The sequence below is a fragment of the Salvia splendens genome, chromosome 21 (assembly GCF_004379255.2).
Source record: "Salvia splendens isolate huo1 chromosome 21, SspV2, whole genome shotgun sequence".
Classification (NCBI taxonomy): Eukaryota; Viridiplantae; Streptophyta; class Magnoliopsida; order Lamiales; family Lamiaceae; genus Salvia; species Salvia splendens.
Window position 1 is genome coordinate 23,276,879 of NC_056052.1, and position 26,490 is coordinate 23,303,368.

Genomic DNA, 26,490 nt, shown 5'->3' on the forward strand with positions numbered 1-26,490 from the left:
GGTAGACTCAAGTCTTCTAATTGAAATAATTATAACCATTTTAGAGTAATTTGTGTTCTTTAATTGGATATACATCATTTAAAATTCTAAAATTTAATGTACAATACGACATAAAATGTCATTTTCTGTACATGTCTAAAAGAAGTTCTTTGCCTTCCTTGAATTACAACTCACACATATCCACATTCACATACATTAGATGACTCGGATTTGCTAGAGAAGAATCATCTTACCTAAACTTAGCAAATCCAAGTCATCTTATACCAACTAAATTGTATTTCGTGTTAGCCATCTTTCATTCATAGCTAAATATTTTTCTTAGAAAAACCTTCACTATAAAAAAAACTCATGTTCGCAAGCACATAAATTTGCGAGCAAAATTGCGAGGAAAATGCTTGTACTCGCTAGTTGCGAGCAAACGGTGCTCGCAAAACAACTATTTTGTCGTTAAACCAACCATTTGCGAGGAAACGAACGGTGCTTGCTAAATTGCTTGCAGATATGCGAGCACAATTAATGGTGCTCGCAAAATAGTACTTATCCAGACACATCAACGCTATTTAGTGACGGAATTACTGACGGCATCACATCCGTCATTAATTATTCTATTTTTTTCTTTACTAATTAATTTGTTTAGAAATATATTCATAAGTAAATGAATAATTGAGATAAACAAAAACGAAAAATCCCTAAATTTGGTGTGATTCAAATCTCATGCTATTGTTTTAACTATATCCTCTCCCTGCAACCGATTTCTTCTCAATCTCTGCTTTCCCCCTCCAGATTTCTGCTGTTTTTTTTTCTCTCGAACTCGTTGATCCAGTAACGCGACCAATGGCGGATCCAGAAATAAAAAATCGTGGGGTCGAATGAGAAAATAAATAATAGTATTTAAATATGTGTGTTTAATAAAAATACATTATAAATGAAATGTATCCATCTTATGTTAAACGTGATAACTGATATATAATATTCATATCAAAACTATCAATAGAAACTATCTCACAAAATTTTCTAGACGTTGTGATTCTTATTCAACATTAGCTAAAACAACTAACAGAAACTCGAGATCTTTTTGAAAAAATTTAATCCATTAATATAGAAAGGAAGGTAATTAAATTTAATAATGAAAAATAATATATTGATCATATTAATTAAAATTAGGGAAAATATATAATTGTTATCACCAAATAAAAATGATAAAATGATAAAACATGATTAAAGAGGTAAAACCAAATTTTAAAATAATAATAATATATAAAAATTAAATTGGTTTATCGTTATGTTTGGTTTTTCAAAATTAAATCACTCCAAATAAAAAGTGGAACCAAATTTCAAAAACTAATATTTTACTTAAAAATCTAAAAACATGTTATCATGATATGACCAAATTATTACTCCATATTTTATAGATGATCACATACTAAAATATAGTCTTATAGGAGTATAACTTTTTCTAATTTGTTAACATTAAATAATATACATATAAAACCGGTAGCCCTTTTAGTGTTTCCCGTAGCATTACATTACATAATATATTCCACAAAAAATAATTTTACTGATCTGTTTTTTTATAAATAAAGATAGTTAGAACATAGTTTACCATTTTTGACTTATCTGTCTTTATTAATAGTCTAATTTCTGAATGTATGATTCAAGTAATGAAAGGTTTTGTTCAATTATCAGGTAGATGCATCTGGATCCTTGTGAAGGAATATATGACAATCCATTGCTATATGAGAAGGGGTAACTATCTGAATCTACTACAGTTTCTTTGGAGTTAGATTTGAATAATTTTGGATCTAATTAAAGCATGCGATGTGGATATTTTAAGTTTCTTATCATAAATGTATGGATGAGAATGTGACAAAAATTATGATGCGTTTCTTCCTCTCCTCCATCAATTAGTAGAGGAAGCATTTAATAGTTCTAGAGCAACGGAAGTTCTTGATATTATTAGAAAGATTTTGATTATGTCAGGAATCATCATTTAAATCAAAATATTCATATATATTTGGATATATGCAGGATAATTTGTTAAGTTTGAAGCATCAAGGATGCACTTGTAACAGAAGAGAAATTCTTTCAGTATGACCTTGATCTCTTCCTTTGAGAACTGATTTCTGGAATTCATTATTATTTTCTAATGATTTAAATATATGTTCTGCAGGTGCACAGTGATCTTGCCGATCGTTGTACCTTAGTTGGCCAAAAAGTTAAACCAGGTATATAATGTTAGGTTGTGTCCTATACTCCTATTCAAATATTAATGCATAAAGTTTTTAGATAACTGCTTAGTTTGTTCTACTCTCAGTAGTTGGATTTCTTTCACAATCCTTGCATTGTTTGGCTACATAATCTGTCACTTGCATTAGTAGTATTACCTAGGTTCCTAACTGAGCATAGACGTGCCAATGGAACGACACAGTGTATTTTCCTTCAGTTTGCGATTGCTGGTTGAAACTTGTGAGATGCTTAAATGCTGTCTGCCTTATATAAAAATGAATTTAAGGAAAATTAAGATATGCCACTATACTTTAGAGCTGGAGATATTGGTGTTGATGCTTTCTGAAAACTAACAGGTACCTTTTGAGTTTCGGATTTTCTTGATGTTGGCTTTGTTCTTGTTATGGATCTTGTTCAACATATTGAGACCGTTCTTCCAGAATTGAAAATCTGCATCAGTGTTGCTCTGGTCTCTGTTACAAAAGAGCATGCTAGCTACGGAGAAATTACTGAATCAAAGGTTTGTTTGTATTCTTGATAATTGTGACTTGATATATGTATGGGTGTGGATGCTATCCCAATATTGATAATTTGATATGAATCTTTGTATATCAATTCAAAAAAAGAAAGTCAATACGTGCTAATTATCTTGATCCTAGTATTTGACCTTTTGATAAATAGGCTGGCCAAGGAGCACTGCTGCTGAACATTCTTCAGAAGTAGTCAGAGGGTAATATATTCAACTGTTTACTCATTAGATAAGTAGATCATATAATTTCAGTCACCAAAGTTAGACCTTTATTACGGTCACTTCATCATCAATCATCCCCCTCAATGGATTTTGCACCAGCCCTGCTTTTAAATTAAATGTTCTTGTATATGAGGTGGCAAGTTAGAGTTAGACAGTACATAATTCAGATATCAGGACACTTTACTCTTCTAGACAATCTTTTAATTCTACATTGGATATTTCATTACTCAAATGTTCCTACTTGTATCTGAGGTCATGCTAAAGTTTCAGATATTTACATTTAATAGCGATATACTAATTTTTATGCAATTGTTAACTGTTGATACTTGGATAAATAGGCTGTCGAGAGAGAAGTCTCAGTGATAGATTGTGTGTATGACTCGTTCCATAATATACACACGCTCAAGGATGGGTGGTATATATATAAGAGAACTGCAAACATTGGTATATATATAAGAGGAGTTGTGCTTAGAATAACGACAAGAAATACATTAATGCGCATCTGAAGTATTTTCTTGATCCTAAACTTAGGTTATGTTAATACAACAGGAAATCAAGGAATTGCGGGAGCTGGTAAATGTCCTTAGTAAAAAAGTTCAAGAGATGAGAAAAAGTGAAAAGATTTAGCTTGTGTTAGGTTTTGACATTTATATTTTCTATTCTAGCTTCATGGTCTTCTATGTTGTGAAACCGTGGCTTGATAGATCATTTTGGAAGATTCAAATCATTCGTTTGGTTGTAAAAATAGTTAGTATTTTTTATTTTATGTAAAATTTGATTTTTTTAAAATTCTTTTGATTAATTTCATATAATTTTACAAAAATAAACATTAATATTAATTTAAAAAAAATAATACTGATAATTAAAAAAATTATATAATTTTCTAAAAAAAATATCAATTTGCGAGCACAACTGTGCTTGCAAATAAGCTAGAAAATGGGTTTAATTTCGAGCACATTGCGAGCACAAGAGAGGATCTAGGATATTTGCGAGCAAAAAAAGTGCTTGCAAAGTAATAATTCGACTAACAGATTTTGAAAGCCATTTTGCGAACACTGGTCAATGTGCTCGCAAAGTTTCAGCATGTGCTTGCTAAAGTGCTTGCAATTTTTGCAACGAGCCAAATGGCCTTTGTGCTCACAAAGTGCTTGCAAAATGACGTTTTGCAAATATATTTGGTTATTTGCAAGCATTTTGGTGCTTGCAAAACACCTTTTTTTTGTGTAGTGCTTGTAATTGCAAAAACATTACCAAGTTATCATTGCTATCATTGCATAAAATTGCTATCACAAATTGTGTCATAATAGAAAGGATGTATAGAAAAGGAATTGATCAAAAGAATCAATATTCTTGTGGTTGTACTTAATATAAATGCCAAAATTGATTTGAGGGGACACACTTTTGAGTTATCATTCATACATTCCTCTGAAATCTGTAGTGATCAGACCAAGATAGACGACATTATAAGACAACCTAAAACATCTGTAACAGTGAAATCAAATGTTTTCTCCAATTAATTAGCTATTTTCACTTATGGGAAACTCAAGAAATTCTATTTGAAATACTTATAACCATGTTTGTGCTCTTGAATTGGCTATATATTATTGAAAATAGAGCAAATCAAATTAATTTGTACTGTTCTTCAAATTCTTGTCTACTTGTATAAGAACCTCACAGCAACACATATTAAGGGGGTTTTAAGACACGGCGGTTGGCTGTGGTTGATTTTATTGGAGGTTTAATTAGAAGGGGTAAGTGAAATTTATTCACATATTAAAAGTAAAACATATGTATAATTACAAAAAAATTTAGAGATTCCTTTTTTTACATTGTCGTCATAATCCTTCAATTCATTTTACAACACAATCAATCAATCCAAACACAACCAAAACATCCAGATAATTCCGTTTCAAAATACATAAATATACTAACACTTGATTGATTTTAAAATATAACCAGAAAACAATCTGCTGATCATGAAATAACCAACAATTTATTTGGAACTCCATTTAATTATAGATGGCCATATATTTGTCAAAGTGACACCAAATTAGATTTTTTGACATTTAAAAGTTCACAAAAATATTAATACGCGTGTATTAGGTAGAGATTGAACATAAAAGGAATGTTCAACGGTTGTTTGAAAATTGAAATAATCCTCTTAAACTGAGTTATGAACATATCAGAGCAGTCACAATCTCTTGCTGAAAAGCAACAAGATTGATTTTGCATAAGGTTTAAGGAGATTGAGCAAATCAAGGGTGGCTAATTCATTACATTGGCTTATATTTTACTTTGGACCAATTGAATTCCCCAATTTTCCAATATGAAAGATCTGCCCCATCTAGTGGCAATCAAGTTATTTCAAGATTAACTAGTATTAAAGCACAAAACCTTATTGATTATTCCTTAAAAAATAAGAAGTGAATTCCTGCTTCAAACTTTCAGTTGGACTTTGATTATTAGCCATTAGGGTTTTCCCCATTCAACATTTGCAAGCAAATCAAGGGTTTAGTTTTTTATTCAAAATGGTAGTGTAAAACTATGATATAGGGTTCCCCCAAATGAAAACTTCAAAGCAATATATGGTTTGTTTTGTCTTCAAAACAAACCATTACACACAACTTTGAAATGCATATCAATATATATAGCAAACCATTCCAAAGACCACCAAAATTTGTAGATCAACAACATAGACTAAATTGAAAATAGTACCTTCATGATTAATAAAAACGACTTAAATATTAGCATATGTTAAACAATACCAACTTAACTCATAGTTTAACAAATTATTCCCCTCAACATATCTAATGAGCATCTAGCTAGGGCTTATCACCCACACCCATCCCCTTGAGATCAATCACCACGACGGCGATGTTGTCGATGCTATTCCTACCCAAGGCGAGGCGCGTGAGCACAGCCGCTGCACACGCGCTCCGGGAAGTAAGCAGCGCTCCATTATTGGTATTAACTTCGTACTCGGACACGCGAGGGCCACCTCCGGGCGGCTCATTCAGACACTGGTGCACCACTCGCCCGGCCATCGCCATCGGGACCACGTCCCACATCCCATCACTTGCCACTATCACAAATTCTTCTTCTTCATGGTTCCTTTTTGTGATGGTCATGTCTGGCTCAGATATCACCGATGGCTTCAGAAACACATCTCCTGTTTAATTAAAAGTTAGTATAATTAATTCAAACACATAAAAAATTATGATTAATTGAAATATATCTATATACCTATTGCTCGAGACATAGCTAAAACTCCTTCAACTCTTTCAGTATCAGTGGTGACAACCTGTCCACCGCTGGCTTGAATCCTGGCCCTTTCATCAGGCCTCCCTGGCTGCAAATACATTTGGCATTTAGCAATAAATTTACTTTCCCATTTTTGAGAAAAAAATGGTGTGAATTACTTAACTATTTAGGTACAATTAATTAGAGTGTCTCATTTTTTAAAAATTTCGTCTGACTATTGACTGTCAACTACTCATTGTTACAATTTAGGGCACGTTTCGTTGTCAAAAAGCTAATTGCAAGAATATGTGCAGGTGCAGCCCAGAAATGTTTTTTCTTGCGAATTTCACAGAAAATGATTTTTAATTCAAAATTGGTAAAGTTTAAATAAATAAAAAATAAAAAAATTGAATTATTGTTAATTGAGAATTAGACGTATTGAGAAAAACTTTGTGAAAAATAGAAGTTGACTAATTTTATGCTACGAAAGGAGTATATACCTTGTGGTCGTAGGAGAGGGGGATGATGTGGCCGGCGCTGTAGAGGGCGGCGCGTGAGTCGCCGCAGTTTCCCACCACGATGTGGTGCTCGGTCATGAGCACCGAGACGGCGGTGGTGCCTGAGTAGGAGATGGAGTCGCGGTCGCAGCCGCATCGGAAGCCCTCGCTTCCGCAGCTGCATGTATCCAGCGCCACCTTCTCAGTCCTCTTGAAAACGCGCTTTATCAACACCCTCCATGCCTCCTTCAGCATGCCCTCATTGACTGCAAACCCCGGCGGCGCCGGTGCCGGGGGTGGGTACCCCGCCTCTCCCATCAGCTCCTCCTTGAAGATCTCATGCATCCTCTGCCTGCACATTATAGAGAACTACACCGGAAACAAATCAAATCTCAAACATCGTGAATTAGGGCACAAATGAAATTAAAATCGGAAATCAATGCAATTTTTTTTGAAAAACTGATTTTAATGTATAAAAAAAAATATTTTTAAAATTAGAAAGTTCATAATTTTAAGAGATAGTAAGACTTAAAAAATAAATAATTCATATTTTTAAAGTTTTACATGGTCTCCGCCATGGCCGTCGTAAACCCCAAAGTAATGCACGGGGAGGCCGCCGGAGATGAGCGGCGAGCAAAGGTCCATCCACACAGTGGCGGCGTCCTCCATCTGGCGCTGGCGGCCGGCAACGGCCAAGGCCCCGGGAACAGGAACAGGCACAAGAACAAGCTTCCTCTCCAACACCGCGGCCTCTGCCCCCGGGGCCAGATCCCGGCCCTCGTCCTCCTGGTCAGTCGGCCCCTCCTCGGAGCTCCTCCTCTTCCTCCTGAGCTGGTTCCTCCGCCTCCTGCGGGCGGCAGCGCTGTCGACGGACTTGTTGTAGTAGGCCTGAGAGCCAGCGATGTCGGCCATTTTTGAGTGCTTGAGATGTGTTTGGAGAGGCGCATTTATATAGAGGGACTCAGCCAACCAGCCTTACACGTGCAAACAAAACCCATGTGAGGCGATTATGTATTGAATTAGGGTGTAATTAAGGCGGAAAGAGAAAAGGGGAAGCAGCGTTCAAGTGTCCAACTGCAGAGAAGGCTTAGTAGTGCTACGTGTTGAGTGGCCTCCCGCCATTTGTAGCCATATCCACGTCACTGCCCGCCCAGTCGCGCCACGTGTCCTCGTACGTACGTCAACATCAATAGTGGTTTTGAATTCTGAGTGCGGGCGCCTAAGGAGGTTTTCGGCGGACCAATCACCCATGGTGGGCTTGCTGCACCAGATCATTCTCTCTAGGGTTTGTTCTTAATTTAGCGGCGGATGACCTAACCTCAAGGTGACTGGTCGTTACAATTGTTTCAGTGAAAAAGAAGGCGCATAGGAAATTGTAGAGTGTCACTTATATTTTCAACCCTTTCTTACATATTTACTACACTATAAACCAAGAATCTAATAAACATTTAATTATTTCATTTTTCTCACCATCTGTATTTAAGAATTTACGTATTTGTGAATAGAGAAAACAAGCACGCTAGGAAAAAAAAAAGAAGAAGACATGGTTTGGGTTGTGGATGAAATTATAGCAATTCACTAGGTAAATCATACATTTAACTGATTTAAGAACATAGTTTGAAAGATTTTATTCGTGTTGCAACATCTTAGAAAAAAAGAGAGGACAAATATGCTGTTGGGGAGTTTACATTGACACCTTGCTTATCGAGATATATTCAAATCGTATATATATTAACATTTAACACAATTTGCATCTCTATAACACATCCTTGTTTAGATAGGTGACGGAAAATCATCAGATTTATTTTTAGTTTATCCATTCGGTTCTTTACAGTGCATAGAGATAAAAAAATAATATCTAGAACAAATATTTCATTGACAATATTACAAGAAATTCTCAACAATAACTTGTGGAGCCTACCTAACCCCAAAAAAAGTTACTACAAAACAGCAGCACTGCATAAGCATTAACGCGTAGAGATCCCATCGATCCTAATACGATGCATCACCCAAAGCAAAGAAAATCAACCGTGAAAGCCAGGCTTTTGCTTATAAGACTGCTGCAAAAAAGAGAGAAATGGCAAAAATAGTCTAAACATTCTAAATATAAAGATAAAAGAGAGAAATGGCAAAAATAGTCTAAACATTCTAAATATAAAGATAAAAGAGAGATGGAAGATAAAGATAGACAGCATTGATGCATCACAAACTGAAACAATTGCCATTTTTTGCAAATTATAGACATTGAGCTTCATAGTAACACAATGAAACATCAAGGTTATCAATTAGATTGACAATATTTAAGAATAAGGTTGAGTATTTTAAGTATGGAATGTTAACGAGCTCAAAATTGTACATCCATCAAAACAGTGGCGGAGCAGCTAAGAGAGCAACGGGGACTTAACCCCCCACCCACCAATTTTTTTTACTCCTATAAATCAAATTATCAATATTTTGAGAGAAGCAGAACAACATCACCAAACTGAGTTGCATGATAAGTAGAAAATTGGTTTCACTATGATGCTAAGAGCCAACAAATGAAGAAAAATAAATACTGGAACTATAGTGTACCTGTAATCTCTCTCGTCACCTCATATTGCAACGGCTGTCAAACTTTTTAGAGTCATTAGTTATCTCCTCATGATTGATTGTCAAGGCCAAAATCCTTTTAGAACCAGGCTAATGTAGAATGTTGATAAATGATTGACCATTAAAAGTAAATATTGTGATATTGGTGTACAATTGAGTATCATGATCCATATTAGGGCATCAGAAAATATCTTCCTCTTGTTTCCATAAAAAAATATTTTAAAAATGCCTAGTACAATGTGCAAATATATGCTGGAATCAGTCCCAACAAGCCCTCATGTAAATCAAGATAAGTATCAATGAACTAAGAAAGAAAACAGCCTCAAGAACTCCGTAATGAGGAATACATATAAAGCTGAAGCTCCGTGATATAACAAAATTAGCCAAGTATTCAATAAGACTGAAGCTCCAAAAAAGAATTTACGTATGTACCACTTCATTCGGAAGACAACTACTTAGACAAATATATTTCAAGAATAATAAGGCTGCTAAGAGATCCCATATAAAAATTCAATACATGTATCTTCAACTTAAACCATAAGGTATCATGTTGTTGCCTCATTAGATGTCTAGCATGTATCCTTATGAACAATGTACAATATATGTAAGAGAGTATGTGATACTGCTATAAAAGCCACAAGAAAACTAAACAACGCAAACCTAAAACAGTTGAAACCACATGTGTCAGCCTAGCAATAATAATAGCATTGATGTTTTAACCAGCTATAGCCATCAACCAATCCAGCGGCTAGCATTTTGTGAAAAATGCGGAAAAAGTGACACGTGTCATGAAACTAGCAGTCTAATGCGGCGCAAATAATATTATTACTCATGACATGGTTTGTTTTCTTCTTATACCTGCACCAATGCAGGATGTTTGAACTCAAGTAAAATGATCGTACGTCAGAACTGAAACGTGTCATACAACTAGCAGTTGAAGAGGTACTAATAGTATGTGATACATGCATGCTAAGCTACCGTTGTTCAACACTTCTCTTTGAGGTGAATTAAAGTAATAATGTTGATCAACTGATCCTGTGGTAAAACTGACACCTATTATAAAACTAGTGGTCAATAAAGAAATAATGTTGCTCAATTTATGGGCGGTTACTTAACAAGCCTTATTAAAAGCTATAGGTTAAAACTACTCTTTTTGCTTACGTAAATAAAGGGGCGAATTTTCCGGGAGAAAAAGCTAAACCATATCGAATATACAAAATTAGATTTAGCTCTTCATAGCTTCCATGAACATGTATATATAAGCCCTACTTTGAAAAATGTCAACTCTTACATCATGTACTCAAGGAACACAAATGCGACAGGGTGCTTTCCTTTTATAGCTGCACCAATGCAGGATGGTTACTTTTTAAGGAAAATGTCCATACATCATAAGCTACCGTTTAACACCTTCCTTTATAGATCCATTAAAGTAGTATATTCATCAACTGGGACCCTGCGGCGGAACTGACACGTATCGTAAAACTAGAGGCCAAAAAAAGAAATAATATTGCTCAATTTTTAACCAGTGTCACCCAAACACCAGCTGCTCGAATTTGTGGAAAATGCGTCAAAACTGACATGTGTCATACTATTTTCTCTTATAACGCACAACTGCTGGATGTTTCCATTTTAAGGAAAATGATCATACATCAAAAGTGAAGAGTATCATAAAACAATCAGTTGACGAGGTGCTAAGATACTTAATCCATGATTGTATCACTGTTCTTTCAGGTAAATTATAGTTATAATATAAATCAACTGATCCTGCAGCCGAAATTTCCATGTAAAACTAGCGGTCAAAGAAGAAACAATTATAGCCTAATTTATGGAAGGTCAATTAATAAGACTTAACAAATCTACAGGTTAAAACTACTGTTCTAGTTTAGATAAAATAGAATTTAGAGAATTTTCCGGAAGGAAATAATAAAAACATATAGAAATAGATACAGGCCAGCCTGCGACTGAATACATATTGATAGTTGATGATAAGCCTTACTTCCTAAAATGTCAAATTCTTACACTTAACCAGTGTCACCCAGACACCAGCCCTACTATCAATTTCAAAATTGCTCCAACCAACCATGATCCAGCCCTAGCCTAGTGATGCATTTATTGTCTTCTCTCATTTCTTCGTCTATAAACAACCCACCTTAGTTTCATGACCAACTTCCAAATTTGGATAAAAATACAAAATTGCAGGCGAGGGTCCTAGAAGGAGCTCTAAATCACATCAAAAGACAATTTTCTTGACGTGAACCACACGCTAACCAGTAACCCCCATGCAACAAAACATATATCATAGCAAGGAAAAATTTTAAATTAATTATTTTTTTAAAAGAAAGGGAGAAAGAGAGAGAACTGTGGAGCTACCAAAAATATCATCTATATATTTTGTTGGTAACATCCAATTCTGCCAGTAAACAGATTACTAACCTTCTTCTTTCTGCATTGAACGAAGTCTGCTTCCGCCAACAGGAGAAAGTCTCAAAACTTGTGATATTCTCTTTCCACGTCAGGAAAATGCTTGCACTTTTGCTTCATTCCTTTTGCCAAGATCCATGTGAATTAACGTAAATTGCAGGAGACCTTCCTTTACAAGGAAAGCCAACAGCAGAACAAAGCTAAAAAAGAGAGGAAACGAGTACAGTACGAAATGAATATCTGAAACAGAATACAAAAGTTAGAACAAATGACCAATGTAAACAGCTGGTGCATGTGTATCAAGCTCAACAAATCGACGTTATCTGATTTTTCTGTAGCTGATCCAATATATAATAGACAATACTGTAAACTACAGTTAGAAGCCATGATCACCAATAAAGAAAAACAAAAGTACATAGAGATCTGCAGCTACTGTAAAATTCATTTTCTAATAGTATAAATCTGCAGACATATATCAATCAATTGAGCAAGAACACAGACTCAGCATTTACTATGACGGATGCTAAAAACTAATCATCATGAGAAGATCGATAGATAGATTAGAGGAAAGGTAAATTATGTATGTATGAAGAAACCACATTTAGGCTTGAAAATTTGTGTCCATAAAATGTATCCCTATCATGTTCCAAGTGAACCATCAGAGACGTCAACTACAAACAAATTTATATGATTATTGATTTAAATAAACACCCTAGTCATTATCCACCAACAACAAAATCATGTGCTCTAAAATAAAAGTATATAGTTTAGGTCTTCTGTATATAGTATATATATTAAAAGAGCTTAACCATGGGACTTAAAAAAAGTAAACTCCCATAAAAATCATAGAGAAAAGTAGACAATGCAAAATGATTGTCCATTGTAACAATTATTAATAATGCAGTTCAATAGGTAAACCTTGGCCAAAAGAATAAAAGCATTTTCGTTGTTAAGTAGCTAACGCCATCAACCAATCCAGCCGCTGGCCACTTTGTGGAAAATGATCATGCAGCTGAACTGAAATTAGTACACAAAGATGTGTTAATATTATCCATGCCATGGGTTGATTTCGTATAAAGCTTCACAATGCATGATGCTTGCATTTTAAGGAATAAGATCGCACACCAGACCTGGCACGTGTCAGAAAACTAGAAGTTGAAGAGGTACTGTTACTACCCCATATAATGAGGGGCTATGTGAACTAAACACTGATGATGAACTGTTCTTTTAGGCACATTAAAGGGTAAGCACACATTTAAGGAAAATGGTAGTGCGCAAAAATGACACGTATCGCAAACCTAGCTGTCAAAAAGTTATCATATTGCCCAAAATTATGGGAAACTAGTTAACAAGGCATATTAAAATCTATGCTTATGGCCAACTTACTAAGAATCTGCTACAGTAAAGGAAAATATATGATTTTGAAAGAAACCTAGTCTTTCCTGTGCTATGTTATCTATAACCATTTCTCGTATAGTGATCGCATTTTCAGTAGCTGGTTTAATAGATATCAAACAATATATTATACAACACTTGAACTTAGAAGCAATAGTTACTACTAATAAAGAAAAACAATCGATCAACAGCTATTATTTTGTTCAATACATTAGGTAAATCTGCCGAATGACCTCATATGCTTACATTCAATGCAATTTGAGAAAATAAACACATCCATGTAATCTGTGGTAGGAATAGAGAAGATTGATTGATCAAGTGGCTTCCACAAACAAATAATGTGGCACGTTTTTTTACCATTTTCATCGCAATAGATTGCAGCAACATATCTTTATTCTATAACCATTGGGTATTGCTAAAACTTGCAGTTAATACGCATATAACTGGAGACTAAGATTTAGGCTCCAAAAAACCATTTAATTTTATACTACTAAAAATACAAGTATAATTCAAATCTTCTACCAGTCAGAATCCCTATTAACAAGATGCGCAATTCTTACGGATCAAATGGAATAATGACTTGTTGATTTGCTGAGTTGAGGTAGAGAGCATAAGGAGATGAACGGTGTGGCGGCATCCAGCAGCGCCTTTCCTTCCGGAGAGGCGAGATTGAGCGAGAGAGAGAGAGAAATGAGAGGGGTTAGAAGGAGGCAAATCGAGAAGATGGTGATACTTGAAACTGACACGAGTGGGTGAAGGGGAATAATTGCAGCATGAATCAGAAGAATAACAGTAGAAAAAGGAAAATCAGAAGAAGTAGAGAAGTGGGCTTTTCACATTATTTGCATATTGTTTTTGTGTGCTAAATTGAAATAATTTTATGTGGGCTTTTCATTTTAAAAAAGGCCTATATAGTCCGGTTAAGATTTCAAAACTACTAACATGCCTTGTTAATGGGATTACAAATGTGCATAGGTCGTCCAACTCAAATAGCTAAATTAGGGTACTATTAGAAAATTTTGCTTAGAGGTTTTGTATTCAAATAGCTAAATTAAATTATGTTATGTTATGTGATGGTATTGGTCGACGATCTTTTAAGCAAGGAAGTAGTAATTATTGTGAAATTTGAAATTATTTATCAAAAGGGATATTTTCTAGACATGAAGAAACACCTATACCAAGAAGGGGAGTGATCAATTGTTAACTCATCATTTAATTGCTAACTACAACTAATTTAAAACCATAAGATTTTAGAAAACTTGTGGTCTAAAATTTGTCACGTGTAATTTTCATTTTTATTAATTAAATCGGAAAAGATAAAAAAACTACTAAATTAGGGTTTTGGATGAAAATGTCTATATAGTGTTCCGAAAATATCAACTCAATGCTTTGAGAATGTTAACACATTGCTTATATTGACATTCTACATGTATTATATTGACATATTTTATATACTATGTGACATTTGTTGCTGTACGAAAAAATTGAAAATTTTCAAAAAAAAATTCAAATTTTGACATCGGAACATATGCAAGTGAGATCTCGTTAAAATCCTTATGAAATTATCTTCAATTTGATATATGTTGTGCGAAAATATAATTTAAATTGAGAAAGTTATATGATATTTTTCAAAAGATAGTTATAACTAATTTGTTGTAAATTGACTTTAATACCATTATTGACGTTTTTTATTGATCGTATTGACATTCCAAAGCTGATGATCTAGACCCTTAATTTGAATATCTAATGACTATTATTTAATTATAGTTAACAATTAATTATTGAATTAGCAATATAGCACTTTGCACAATTCTTATAAGATAGTTAGATGTTAGTATAACATGAATGTAAACTTTCAGCTTACAAATACATATATTCTCATTAGAATCTCCATTATGTTTCATGTACAAAATTCCTCGTGACGTTTCACCTAAACTAGGAAATAGGAATCATGAATCCTCAGTGGATCAACGTCTCATTCTCACGATGAATATCCGGAAGACTAGAACTCGTAGAAAATCTAAGCCATTTCTTCTTCTCACAATGCTTGATACACGGCTGCAACACCAGCCCCAACGCAACCGCGACAAGGCTCACGCCCATCACCTTGAGCGACGACAATCCCAGCACCACACATATCAACGCAGTCGGAGGCACACACATGGCCGCAGCCCCCCACGTCCCCACCGGGATCCTATAAGGCCGTGCCACACCCGGCGCCACCACCCTCAGCCTCACAAACGCTATAAACTCCAGTATCATCCCAAAGCAATACAAGAAGTTCTCCGCCGCCACAATCTCCTGAAAGCTCAGCCACGACAGCAAAACCACCCCAGAAGCAGAGAACAGTATCCCCACCACGGGAGTCCCATACCGCGACCTCCTAGCAAAAACCTCCGGGAGCATCCCCCTCTCCGCCATCCCCAGCAGCTGGAACGAGTCCCCACTCATCTCCGCCACGAACATCCCCATGTTCGACACCGCTGCAGCCCCCTGTATCCACCAGCTCAGCCACGCGCCACCGATGATCTTAGCCACATCCGAAAAATACCCATCGGTCCACAGCTCCCGTTGCAAGGGGATCGCTCCCGTGCTCGTTAGCAAGGGAAAGAAATACCCGATAACAACGAGAAGCAGAGCGAAAAACAGAGCCCTCGGAAGGTTCCTTTTCGGGCTCTCGACTTCGCCAGCAAGAGTACTTATCGAATCCCAATAGTTGAGATTCCAAAACAGAGTATTCAGATACAAATTCCAATCAACATTGTGGATATCAGCAACCAGCCATCTCTTGGGCTCCCATTTAGGGATTGAAATCAAGCCCATCACCACAAATGGAAGAACAGAGAAAACACCAAGAACCACAGCAACCCATCCCACAATCGTCAAGCCTCTGTAGTTGATGTAAGTAAGGAAAATGGTCAAGGCAACGACGGCCATAACCCTAGGCAAACCGCCGCCCAACGCAGGGATTCCTGATTTGAGATAATCAAGAAATAAAAGAGGGTAAAGGGCATTGTCGATTACGCCACTGAGCCACTTCATCCAGCCTTGCTGGAAGCCCCAAAAGGGGCCTAGAGCGGAGGACACCCAGACGACATAGCCGCCGTTTTCGGGGAACATTGTGCCCATCTCGGCGGTGATTAGGGCTTCTGGGATGCTCCAGATTATTGGGAAGAGTAGGAAGCCGGCGAGAGCGAGAAGGGGGCCGGCGGCGCCGACGCTGTCTTCGATGCCGAAGGGGCCTCCTGAAACCTCGTAGAAGATCAAGAAAATGAGGGGTAGCATTGATACTTTTCGGTGGCTGTGATGATTTGATGGAGGGGAAGGTGTTATGCTGATTCCTATGTAATCGCCGTTGTTGTGTGCTCCCATTTCGGTTGGGGTTGGAGTGTCCCTTGCTTTCTGCATTCAATCGCAATTCAGAGTGATTCGTCAATAGCGAGGTATGATATGATGCATACATTTACTAAGTCCAATCTTAGGACTATTTTTAATGATAAATAAACACAAAGCTTGCGCAATAATGGGCTCAAACCTAACAATCAGTCATGTGCCATAATATATAGTTATAGTAGTATCACACTTTCAGTTGTAATCAAATTGTAGAATAAAAAAATTTTAAGTGTGACATTTTTTTGGGGTTGTAGAATTTTAACCTCTTGTATACATCCTAGTCTTTAAAATATTACTGAGGTTATATTGATTACTTCAAAATATTGAGGTAATCACATAATCTCAAATGGAAGTAGACGTATTTGTTGTACAGTAAAATAGTGTTAGTGACTTGGTGCAGTGGAAAATTTTATGGAATGCTCTACTTTATTATTCATTTGACCTTAAAAAGTTGAGCACTTAGTGGCACAGTGTCATAACTAGGAATAGAAGCCCACAAATCATGTAAGCGTGGGAATGATAAAATTATTGATAACAACACATCACATGTCCACGTGATTTAGCTATAATATGGAGTATTTAAATCTTATCATGTTTGATTCAATTATTAATTATTAATTCATTCAGATCACAAAATCTTCTCTTTTCCCATATCTATGCATGTCTACAAGTACATACCAACAAATGGGAAAATTTGGTGGCATAATTATGGACTTAATTATAGTTTATGAATAAAAAGGAGTAGTTAACCACAAGTTGCAATAGTGAAATCTTCGAAAAATCATATCAAATCTGACTCTTTTTACTTTTGAGAGTCATCCATGTCCAAATCCTATATCCTTACTATTAGTATTAAATTATACTGTACTATTTTGTTGATAACTCAACCTTGTTATTACAATGGCGTGATAATTGAAATATATATGTACGGTGAAAAATGAGCTAAAATGAACTCCATAAATTACTCCTAGCTAGTATGTTAAAATTTCACATTTTCTAAGGTTTGATAGAAATATACATAATCAAGAAATAATTAAGATGCAAAATCCAATACGCCAAACCGCCACAATGTATAGGGGCCCTATCCACCTATTTTTCAATGTAATGCGGCTTTAAGTTAATTTTTTATTTATTATGATGAATTAGTTAATTTTAAGCTTATTTAACTATTGTATCCTCAAATAATTAATCTATCGTACTTACATAAACTGCATCAAATTAACAATACTTAAAAAATTACTAAAAGATCATAATTCTAGAAAAGAGAACTCATAGGGTCAAATAGCATTTATTCCAGAGCACCAATTTCTTTGATGATAATTATTATCGAATATTATTAAAAGTAAAATAAACACACATATTTACATACCTGGTCGATAGAATTTGGAGAGGTGTGTGTTTTAGTATTTGCAGGTGGAGTTCCATCGCCGGCAACAACGGTAGGATCAGATGCTTTGTGGTTGGCCGGAATAGCGGTGGTGGCGGCGGTGGTGTTTTCTCCGGCGTCGGCAGCCATTGGTGTTTGGTAGAAAGAAAAGGGCGGCAGAGAATATGGCTTCAAACTGACATATACATGTTTGTATATATATTTATATGAAGTAAGTAATAAATAAATTAGTGAATAATAATTGGAGGAAAACAACACGGTTGAGAGGGAAAGAAAAGGAGAGGGAGTGAGGGGTGGGGCCGTAGATATAACAAGATACCAAATCAGTTTATCACAGAGAGATGATGAGTGTTTTAGGGCTTATCTGTATCTTAATTAGTCAACATTGTTCGATTCTTTTGAAAGGATTGCATTTTATTTCATTTTGTTACTGTATTATACTATAGGTATATGAACATTGTGGAAGATCCACCGTCGTTTACTCAATTGTCTTCAAACAACACTGATAAGTATGAGTAATAATTAAAACACATTTGATAGTGGAGTATAATTTTAAATTTTTCATGACGGTCAAAGTTCGTTTTGTTCGTGTTCTCTGTAATTTAAAATAAAAATAAATAAAATTACAAATGACTTTTTTTATGAATTGTAAAATTAAAAATATTAATAATTTTATATATAATAAAATCGAATTAAATGTATATAAACAAAACAAACAATATTTAACGTGCATTAAACAAGAGTGTTGCGCTCGAATCTCATACAGTAATATACATCAACCATTTCCGTATTTACTAGTGTTTATTTTAGATTATCCCAAGTCATCTATATATATAAGGCAAATAAAATTGATAAGTGCAAGTGGATTAGAATTTAGAAACAATAAACCAAAAAAATCCTACCCTATCTATGATGAAGACAAAATAGAGGAGATTATATGTCCAAATTTTGTTGCTCAATCATGCACAAGAAACCCAACATACCACGATGGAAAAATTAAAATCTCATAAATTTTGTAAATCATTGAATGTGAAAAGGTTTGAATACCTTTGATTTTATTTTGTACTACTCAGTCGCGCGTTCGGTACATTAGATTAAATAATAGTGAGATACAATATGAGATTGGTGGAGATGAACTTTATCCAAGACTATAATAGTATAGGATGTTATGTGAGGGGTCGGCGCCAGATGGGTAGTCGCGAGATAAGATCCAAAAATCTATTGGGAGACGGGCCTAGATGCTGGCCGCGAAAAAAGAAATTTATTAGTGTAGTCAGTGACAGTCAGCTCAACCAAACAGAGCCGTAGTGTATAATATAAATAATTTATTAGTGTATATGAGTTCAGTTTGCCGTTCACATGGGCAGTTAGACATATAGCCTTATAACATGTTGAGTTCAAATATAGTTCAAACTACTTAACTAAAATTGAAGAACCGAAATTTAATTCATTATGACATGTATTTCGTAAAATTATAAATAAAAAATATAATTAGTCCAAACTAGATACCCACCTCCTAAATCAAGTTGGTGGAAGCATTTCAAAAGTGTGAAGATAAAGCTTAGCACGCTTGTTGGATTTTAATTATAGTCAAACACGAAAAGGATATTTGGAAAGGGAAATGAAAAGAATGCGATGGACAATCATATACACAATTATTCACTATTCAGTATCTAATATTTATAGACATTCAAAATTACTTGATTTTTGTTATTAAAGAAATAAAATTTATTAATGTGAATTTTATGTCGCTCTGCGTAATTTGTAGACTAGACTTTCCGGTTTCACATTTGTAGCCACATTCTTTGAATCTTTTATGTGAATAGTATTTTATTTAAAAATGGTTATATGCATACTAGCTGAATATACGAAGTATATATCTCGTGTAAAATGGGCATAAATATTCATACATGTGTCTCACAAATAAACACGCGTCTCACAAATAAAATCCTTAACTCATTTAATTGACTATACATAGTGTGTGATAAAAATTCCATGATTAGATGTCAGACTACCATATACTAAACGTGTAAAATACATGCATTTGTTATGAAATTTACTTCATTTAACGAAAATAAAATGGATTCAAACTCATGTGATACATTTATCCAACAAAGATCATTTTCAGTTATTCAATTGCAAAACTTCATAGTGAATACATATCCTTGCTGATACGTGAACCATAATCTCAATCCACCAAGAGACATAAATTTCATTTCATTTTTCTGTGTACAATTAATGAAATTTTCATTTTTAACGAATACAATAAGTTACAGTATACAATCACTTTATATACCCACCACAGTATTTAGTTTACATAACTCACCGTGCCAATTTTTGCATTATCAATTTTCCAGATGATCTAAACTTAACTTTGAAAAACAAGCAAAACAACTTCTATTTACATGATCATTAACAAAATGTAAATGAATCACATAACTTCCAACAGCAGCAAGAAACAGACCAATCTCATAAAATCCATCAATGTGAAACAACCTCAAGCTGAATCTCTGATGCCTGTTTATTACCTGCAGCCTTGTCTGTCTCCAGCAATCGCATTCTCTCGACATCTGGAATCGCGGAAAGGATCGTCTGCAGCTTCACATCAATCTCTTCCATCTTCGCCATCAGCCTATCGTTGGTGAACATGCCTAGAACCACCATCTTGATCGTCGTCCAGCTCTCCATCAAAGGCAGAGCTATGATCACACCCGATGCCACCGTGCCCCATCCTATCGCTATCACTGCCCAAAATGTGAAGTACCCCTTGCTGAATTGTCCTGCAAAATACGTGAAGCAAAGACCAACCAAACCTTAACAAAGTTTCAGTTTAATAATATTTAAGACGTTCTTTTTACTTCACATTTTCGATATTTCAACAATTTATACCTGCTGGGAGAGTTAGAATAGGCCAAATGACAGCAATGACTAGTGTGAATCCAATCCCCCATTTAACTATCCATGTCTTTGCTAAAACCAGCTTCTCCTCCTTCAACTCCTCATCCGAAACCTCACTCTTCTCCTTGTCAACCACGGTTATCTGCTTCGTGCTCTCCCAGTCGTAGTCCTGAGGCCAGGCAAAGCTGCACGCGGCGTGAACTGCTCCTCCAACGAGTATGGAGACGAGGTTGCCAGCCAGCATTGGCGCGTTCCTCCCGGTCGTGTCAAGGTCAACACGCCCGTATTCCACTTTGGCTACGGTCAGCCAAGTTGTGATTCCGAGCAAACAGCCACTGATTGTGCCAAGGATTGCACCTTTCGCATTGGCCTTTCTCCAAAGAAGCATGAAGGCTATGGGGAGAACAGCAGATCCAACAAACACCCCCATTGCTAAGTACATCCAACCGAGAGAAACTCCGGCTTTGTTCAGCATCACAGCTAGAATCCCCATCAAACACCCGAATCCAAGAACCACGCTCCTTGACACTCTCAGGATCTGCTTCCCTGTCGCCTCAGGATTCACGTATGTTCGATAAATGTCTTACGTGCATAGCGAAGAAACAACAATCAATTCGGACGAACCAGCAGATGTAACAGCCCTTCATCACATTTCCAAAAATAAATATAAAAATGTTAGGCGTTTAGGCATTACCACTCTGCCTCTAGGCCAACTCGCGTTTTTAACAAAAAGAAGGCGGGCTTACATAAACAGCATGGTAAGGAGCAGCACGGATCCTCCTTTCCCCATCAGAGCAATGGCTGTGGCGGGAGGGACGAGCCCTCTGCTTGCCTCACTCGCGGTTATGGGAAGATCAAGTGCCAATGCTCCTAACCCGAGCGACGTAGCTAAGGAAAATGGAACTGCAAACCACACCAATCCACCTAGCAAGTAGCCCTTATGAGTCGAAGATGGCCTTGCTGCAATTGCACTCACCCAATATCCCTGCAATTTCGATCAGCAGAATTAAAACAGACCAAACAGGAAAATTCATCCCAAAAAGTTAGCCTATCAGGATAGAAAGCTTTACGCAACAGATGTGGGATACTGAAGTCCGTAACTAACACATACGTTGTCAACGAAGACTGTCCCAAAATTGCCAACAATGTTGATGATGCCAAAGACAAGCCCTCCAGAGCTCAGCATTGTGAGGTGAGAGCCTCTGTAGTTGCCACTAACCGAGCCACACGACTGGCCCGTGTGAGAGGTCGGTTCTTGGCAGCTCCGCTCTTTACTTGCAACCTCCAGCAGGCGCCTGTACACCACGCCCGGGCTGCCTAGCTCGCTGCTTGCAACATACACTAGGTACACAAAGATCACCAGCACAACATGCACTGCACAGGAAAACAGGGCAATCTAGAAACAACTAGACTTGATATACAAAGAATTACGAAAATGAGAGATGCATACCGATAACAGAATGAATGTAGCTTGCTAAGAAGGTGGCTTTTAGCCCTCCTGCTAAAGTGTAGACGATGACACCGAGCGGTATGAGGAAGCTGGCAGCGTAAATGTTGACTCCAGTGAGAGCATTCACAACCGCAGAGCCTCCTAGGAGAAGCATGGCGGTCACGATGATGTTGGTCATGAAGCAGAAGGTTAGGAACACGATGTGGGCTGCGGTGCCCCATCTAGCAAAAAACATACAACAAGTTGGTTCATTTGATTGTGACTAAGATGTAATAGAAATTACTAGTAGCCAAGTAGACCTGGCTTTGACAATCTCACAAACGGTGTGAGCATGGGGGACTTTCCTTTTGATCTCGATAGCCATTACTCCAAAAAGGAGGACCTATTTATGATGAGTGAAAGTGTTAAAAAGTGTACAAACTTGGTTATTTGAACAAGTGTTTTGCTTGCCTGGATAGTAGCTCCACTTGCATACCAAAAAGGACCACTGATTCCATACTCCCAGGCAACGTTGGAGCTTTGTAAGATGGTAGCAGCCCAAGTCCACTAGGAAATAAGCGTACAAGTAATCACTAATAAAAACAGACATAAACACATAAATCGCTTATCCAGTTCGTTATGATGCATATTTCGTATACAGCTTGCAATGAGAGAACAACTAAATATATAGGAAATATAGCGAGCCCTAATCCTAGGATTCGTATTATGATCGTGGACTGATTTACTTCCTTTTTATCCAAACACGAGATGTCGAAACACTACAAGTGTATAACATTTGTTTGTTAGCATGGTGTTGTATTGGTACCTGAGAAACAATGACACTGGCGATAAGGCCGGTCTTGACGTTCCTGCCAGCCGTGTTGAACCATTCGGATGTATGGTGCGAACCGACGTATCTCTTTTCCAACCATACCTAATCCAAGAAACCAAGATATATAAAAGGTGCAAATGGAAAGAAAGTGAAAAATATGAGAGTAAGTGAGTAGCAGAGTACGAGGAAGGATGTGAAGAAGGCGAAGAAGGCACCGAAGCCAAGGATGACGGAATATCCGACGGCTTGATTGAGAACTGGCTGGCCGCCAAAGAAGCTGCTCTGCCTAACACAGCTGCCGCCGTCTACGTGGTAATACTTAGCTGAGAATTCAAAGGGTGGACAGTTCATTGGAATTGGAATTGGAATTGGAATTGGAATTCCATCTTCAAGATTTATATAGCCAGCCTATTTTGTTGTTAGTCAAACTCATTTGGAACATCTCATTATTCAATGTCAGTCTCAGTTGTTTTGAGCTTTCTTCTAATGTAGTTTAAGACAAAAACATCAACATACCGATTATATATATATGTGGTCCTCTTTTGTTTTCACATGAATCGAAACACCTTTGATATCTTTAAATGATCAATGCTCTTTAAGGGTATGGGGAGACTTTGGAATCAACCCAACCAATTATCATTGGCCAAGTTGGGGGTGATTCTCTCAATTTAGAATATTCCATGTCAATGCTCTTTAATTGTTTTATACAGTACGTATCGGCAAAATGAGCCGTGGTTCAAAATTCCAAATTACCGATAGATATGACTGACGGAGTCGCTACTCAAAAATTAGAGACAGAGAAAAATAAAAGAGAAATTTCCTAGGAGCTAAATATTTGATCTGCAATTTAGGTTTAACTTGTCGTCAACATCTATATATATGGATGCCTACTGAAAATATTAAGAAAATTATCCAATAACCTTCCCACTGCCAACTTCATCCATCTCTTATCAATTTTCTCATTCCATCACCTCAAATTCACAAATAATTTTGCAATCCATGTATGTAATCCAAAAAAACAAGGTTAATAAAATAAAAGTAATTCTTATCTTTAAAAAATATTAATTAGTAACTTAGAATATATAAATATACTATAATTGATCAACATAATAGTACATCGTTTTTAGTTTTAAAAATGTAAGAACACTAGATTTGTATACTACTATGTCGATTTCAGCTACACGTGTACACTCCGCTTCACGGAGCGGATCCCCTACTCCACAATTCCTACTTAACTCCTACTCCACACTTAGAGTTAAAATATTATTGTGAATAGGTGGAATAGGAGTGAAACAAGAATTATGGAGTAGGGGATTCATTCAGCTTCATTAGTCACGTGCCACAATAAACTTTGATGTGGTTAAATTAGGATATGTACAAACAGGGAAAAATTAAAAAGCTGTGTATTTGAAGAAAAAAAATTCTACACTCATATGCGTACTTATATAATTTACTCCTTAAATGTTGTATAACAAGATTAGGCCTATCACTTGGTAGGTTGTTTAAATTAAATGTGGTGTTAAAGAATTAGGCCGTCACGTAATTGATTAGAGCATCCCCATCGCTGCTCGATGGGGCAGACGGCGTCCGTGCCGACGGCGCGACACACTCGTGTCCGCCGATGTGCTCGCGCCGACGGCACGGCGCTGCTCGATAATAAGAGCATGTCCGTGCCGCTGAGCAGTCGACGTGGCAGCCTCCTATTGCCTTTGGCTTTTTCTATTTATTTTAAATTTTAATTTAAAAAATCATTTTTAAATTAAAAAATATATATTTTCCCACTTCTCAATAAATTATATCCGTTTTCTCTATACTTTTACTTTATTTTTCATTTTTTCCCCCCAAAATTCACATTTTTCATCTATAAATAACTCTCATTTCCACACAAAAAATTTCACACCACACTATACAATTATCATCTAAATTCTCTCATCAATTCTCAATCTTTTCACTCTTGCAAAAAAAATGTCTGGCTCCGGCGATCACTCCTGCGACTCCCGCGGATGGAATCACGAATGGTTCAACCCAACACCATTCCCTCATCCGGATACGGAATTCTCGGTCCCTCCTCAACCCCAAGGTTCTCAAATTCCGGGTGGCTATCGCCCTTATCCTGTGGACGAGCAAGATGCCACCGATGGGCGATACGGGTGGACACCCGAACAAGGATAGGGAGGGATCGGCGGCTCCCAAACTCCGGAGGACAACCTCAGCGCTCCTCATCCTCGTCCTCGTAGTGTTCCTACTCATAGTCGTGACGGTGACGTTCATGTCCGCACCGCGTACACTCCGTCGGAGATGGAGAAGATGTTCACAACCTATTTCAAAATATCCGAAGATCTGAAAAACGGGGAGAGGTTTTGGTGGCACGTCTCTCGCTGGTACAATGCCAACCGACCGGAGGGAATCATCGAGCGCAACGAGAGTATGGTGCGCAATGCCATCTTCAGAGCCAACGAAGAAATCCAAAAGTTCCAAGGGTAATATCACCACGAACAGCGGTCGGCGGGGAGCGGCATGAGAGAGGCCGACATCATCACGACCACCATGTCGATCTACCATTCCATGCATTACAAACCATTCAAGCACCTCGGTGCTTGGCAGCAGGTGCGTAGAAATCCGAAGTATATGGGAGGCTTATCATCCTCCTCCAGCTCCTCCAGCAAACAGTCAAGGTCGTTATCCCTATCCGACGGCGGCTCCGATGAGGTGGCTAGCCAGCTTGCCGGAGCTAACTTGGGTAGCCCCGACGCCGGCACGGGCAGTTCCCAACGCCGGCCGCAAGGAAGGAAGAAGGCGACGGCCAACTGTCGTCGCGCCGAGACTCCATCAGCCCCCGCTCCCGCTCCCTTTGTGCCACCTCAACCCCCCACCAACTCGTCGTGGACCCTTTTGGCTCAACTCAATTTGGCCGATAGGTCTCGGATGACTCCCGAGCAACTTGATTCACATTTGGCAATGATACGGGATCTCCGAAAAACATTGGGGATATGGCCAGAGGAATAGTCTTCCACGTGGGTATTTTTAATTATGTAATTTTTAATTTGTAGGATTTTATTTATGTATTTTTTTATTTTTAGGACTTTAATTATGTAATTTTTAATTTTTAGGATTTTAATTATGTACTTTTAAATTTTTTTGCAATTTGGAATAGTATTCCGGGTATTTTTAATGCATTTTAATATTGTGGAAATGTTTTTATTTAAATTGAATAATAGAATGATGGGACCTTGAGCATGTCCTTGCAGAAGAGCATGAATGTGAGTGTTGTGCTCTTGGGGAAGAGCAGAGAGTAAAAATTGAATAAAAGTGGGTTCGGGCCCACTTCCATGCTCTTAGACAAGAGCATGGATGGGGATGCTGTTACGCCCATATAAATTAAAATCTATTTATGAAGCTATTTCTCCTACTAAATATTGTATAAAAAATTAA

The 26,490-nt window shown here is 36.9% G+C and overlaps 3 protein-coding genes, 1 long non-coding RNA gene and 1 pseudogene across 8 annotated transcripts; 1 reads left to right on the plus strand and 4 right to left on the minus strand.

The window, feature by feature from the left end:
• Positions 1-1,900: 1,900 nt before the first annotated feature.
• LOC121784498 (dynamin-related protein 3A-like) lies at positions 1,901-3,766 on the plus strand. Of its 5 annotated transcripts, none has more exons than XR_006046719.1 (5): positions 1,901-2,088; positions 2,171-2,225; positions 2,583-2,956; positions 3,316-3,421; positions 3,527-3,766. XR_006046719.1 is itself a non-coding variant. In XM_042182644.1 (5 exons), exons 1-4 carry the CDS (start codon positions 2,023-2,025, stop codon positions 2,947-2,949), a joined length of 243 nt encoding a protein of 80 aa, XP_042038578.1. In that variant the 5' UTR covers positions 1,901-2,022; the 3' UTR covers positions 2,950-2,956; positions 3,527-3,766. The 5 variants fall into 5 exon arrangements, 2 of the variants coding, with proteins under 2 accessions (XP_042038578.1, XP_042038577.1); XM_042182644.1 differs by lacking the exon at positions 3,316-3,421 and having other exon boundaries at positions 2,667-2,746; positions 2,908-2,956; XM_042182643.1 differs by lacking the exon at positions 3,527-3,766 and having other exon boundaries at positions 2,667-2,746; positions 2,908-2,956; positions 3,316-3,503.
• Positions 3,767-5,799: 2,033 nt separating this feature from the next.
• LOC121784396 (probable protein phosphatase 2C 75) lies at positions 5,800-7,626 on the minus strand. Its single transcript, XM_042182542.1, has 4 exons — positions 7,279-7,626; positions 6,718-7,083; positions 6,221-6,326; positions 5,800-6,146 (listed from the first exon to the last, which is right to left on the minus strand). Exons 1-4 carry the CDS (start codon positions 7,624-7,626, stop codon positions 5,800-5,802), a joined length of 1,167 nt encoding a protein of 388 aa, XP_042038476.1.
• An 860-nt stretch (positions 7,627-8,486) lies between these two features.
• On the minus strand, positions 8,487-13,884 carry LOC121784505. Its single transcript, XR_006046721.1, has 2 exons — positions 13,680-13,884; positions 8,487-12,741 (listed from the first exon to the last, which is right to left on the minus strand). It is a non-coding gene; the product is annotated as an uncharacterized LOC121784505 (long non-coding RNA).
• A 1,088-nt stretch (positions 13,885-14,972) lies between these two features.
• Positions 14,973-18,143, minus strand: LOC121784504 (probable polyamine transporter At1g31830). The gene is made up of 2 exons (XM_042182652.1): positions 17,882-18,143; positions 14,973-16,521 (listed from the first exon to the last, which is right to left on the minus strand). Exons 1-2 carry the CDS (start codon positions 18,026-18,028, stop codon positions 15,079-15,081), a joined length of 1,590 nt encoding a protein of 529 aa, XP_042038586.1. The 5' UTR covers positions 18,029-18,143; the 3' UTR covers positions 14,973-15,078.
• Positions 18,144-20,119: 1,976 nt separating this feature from the next.
• Positions 20,120-23,490, minus strand: LOC121783476 (annotated as a pseudogene).
• Positions 23,491-26,490: the final 3,000 nt, after the last annotated feature.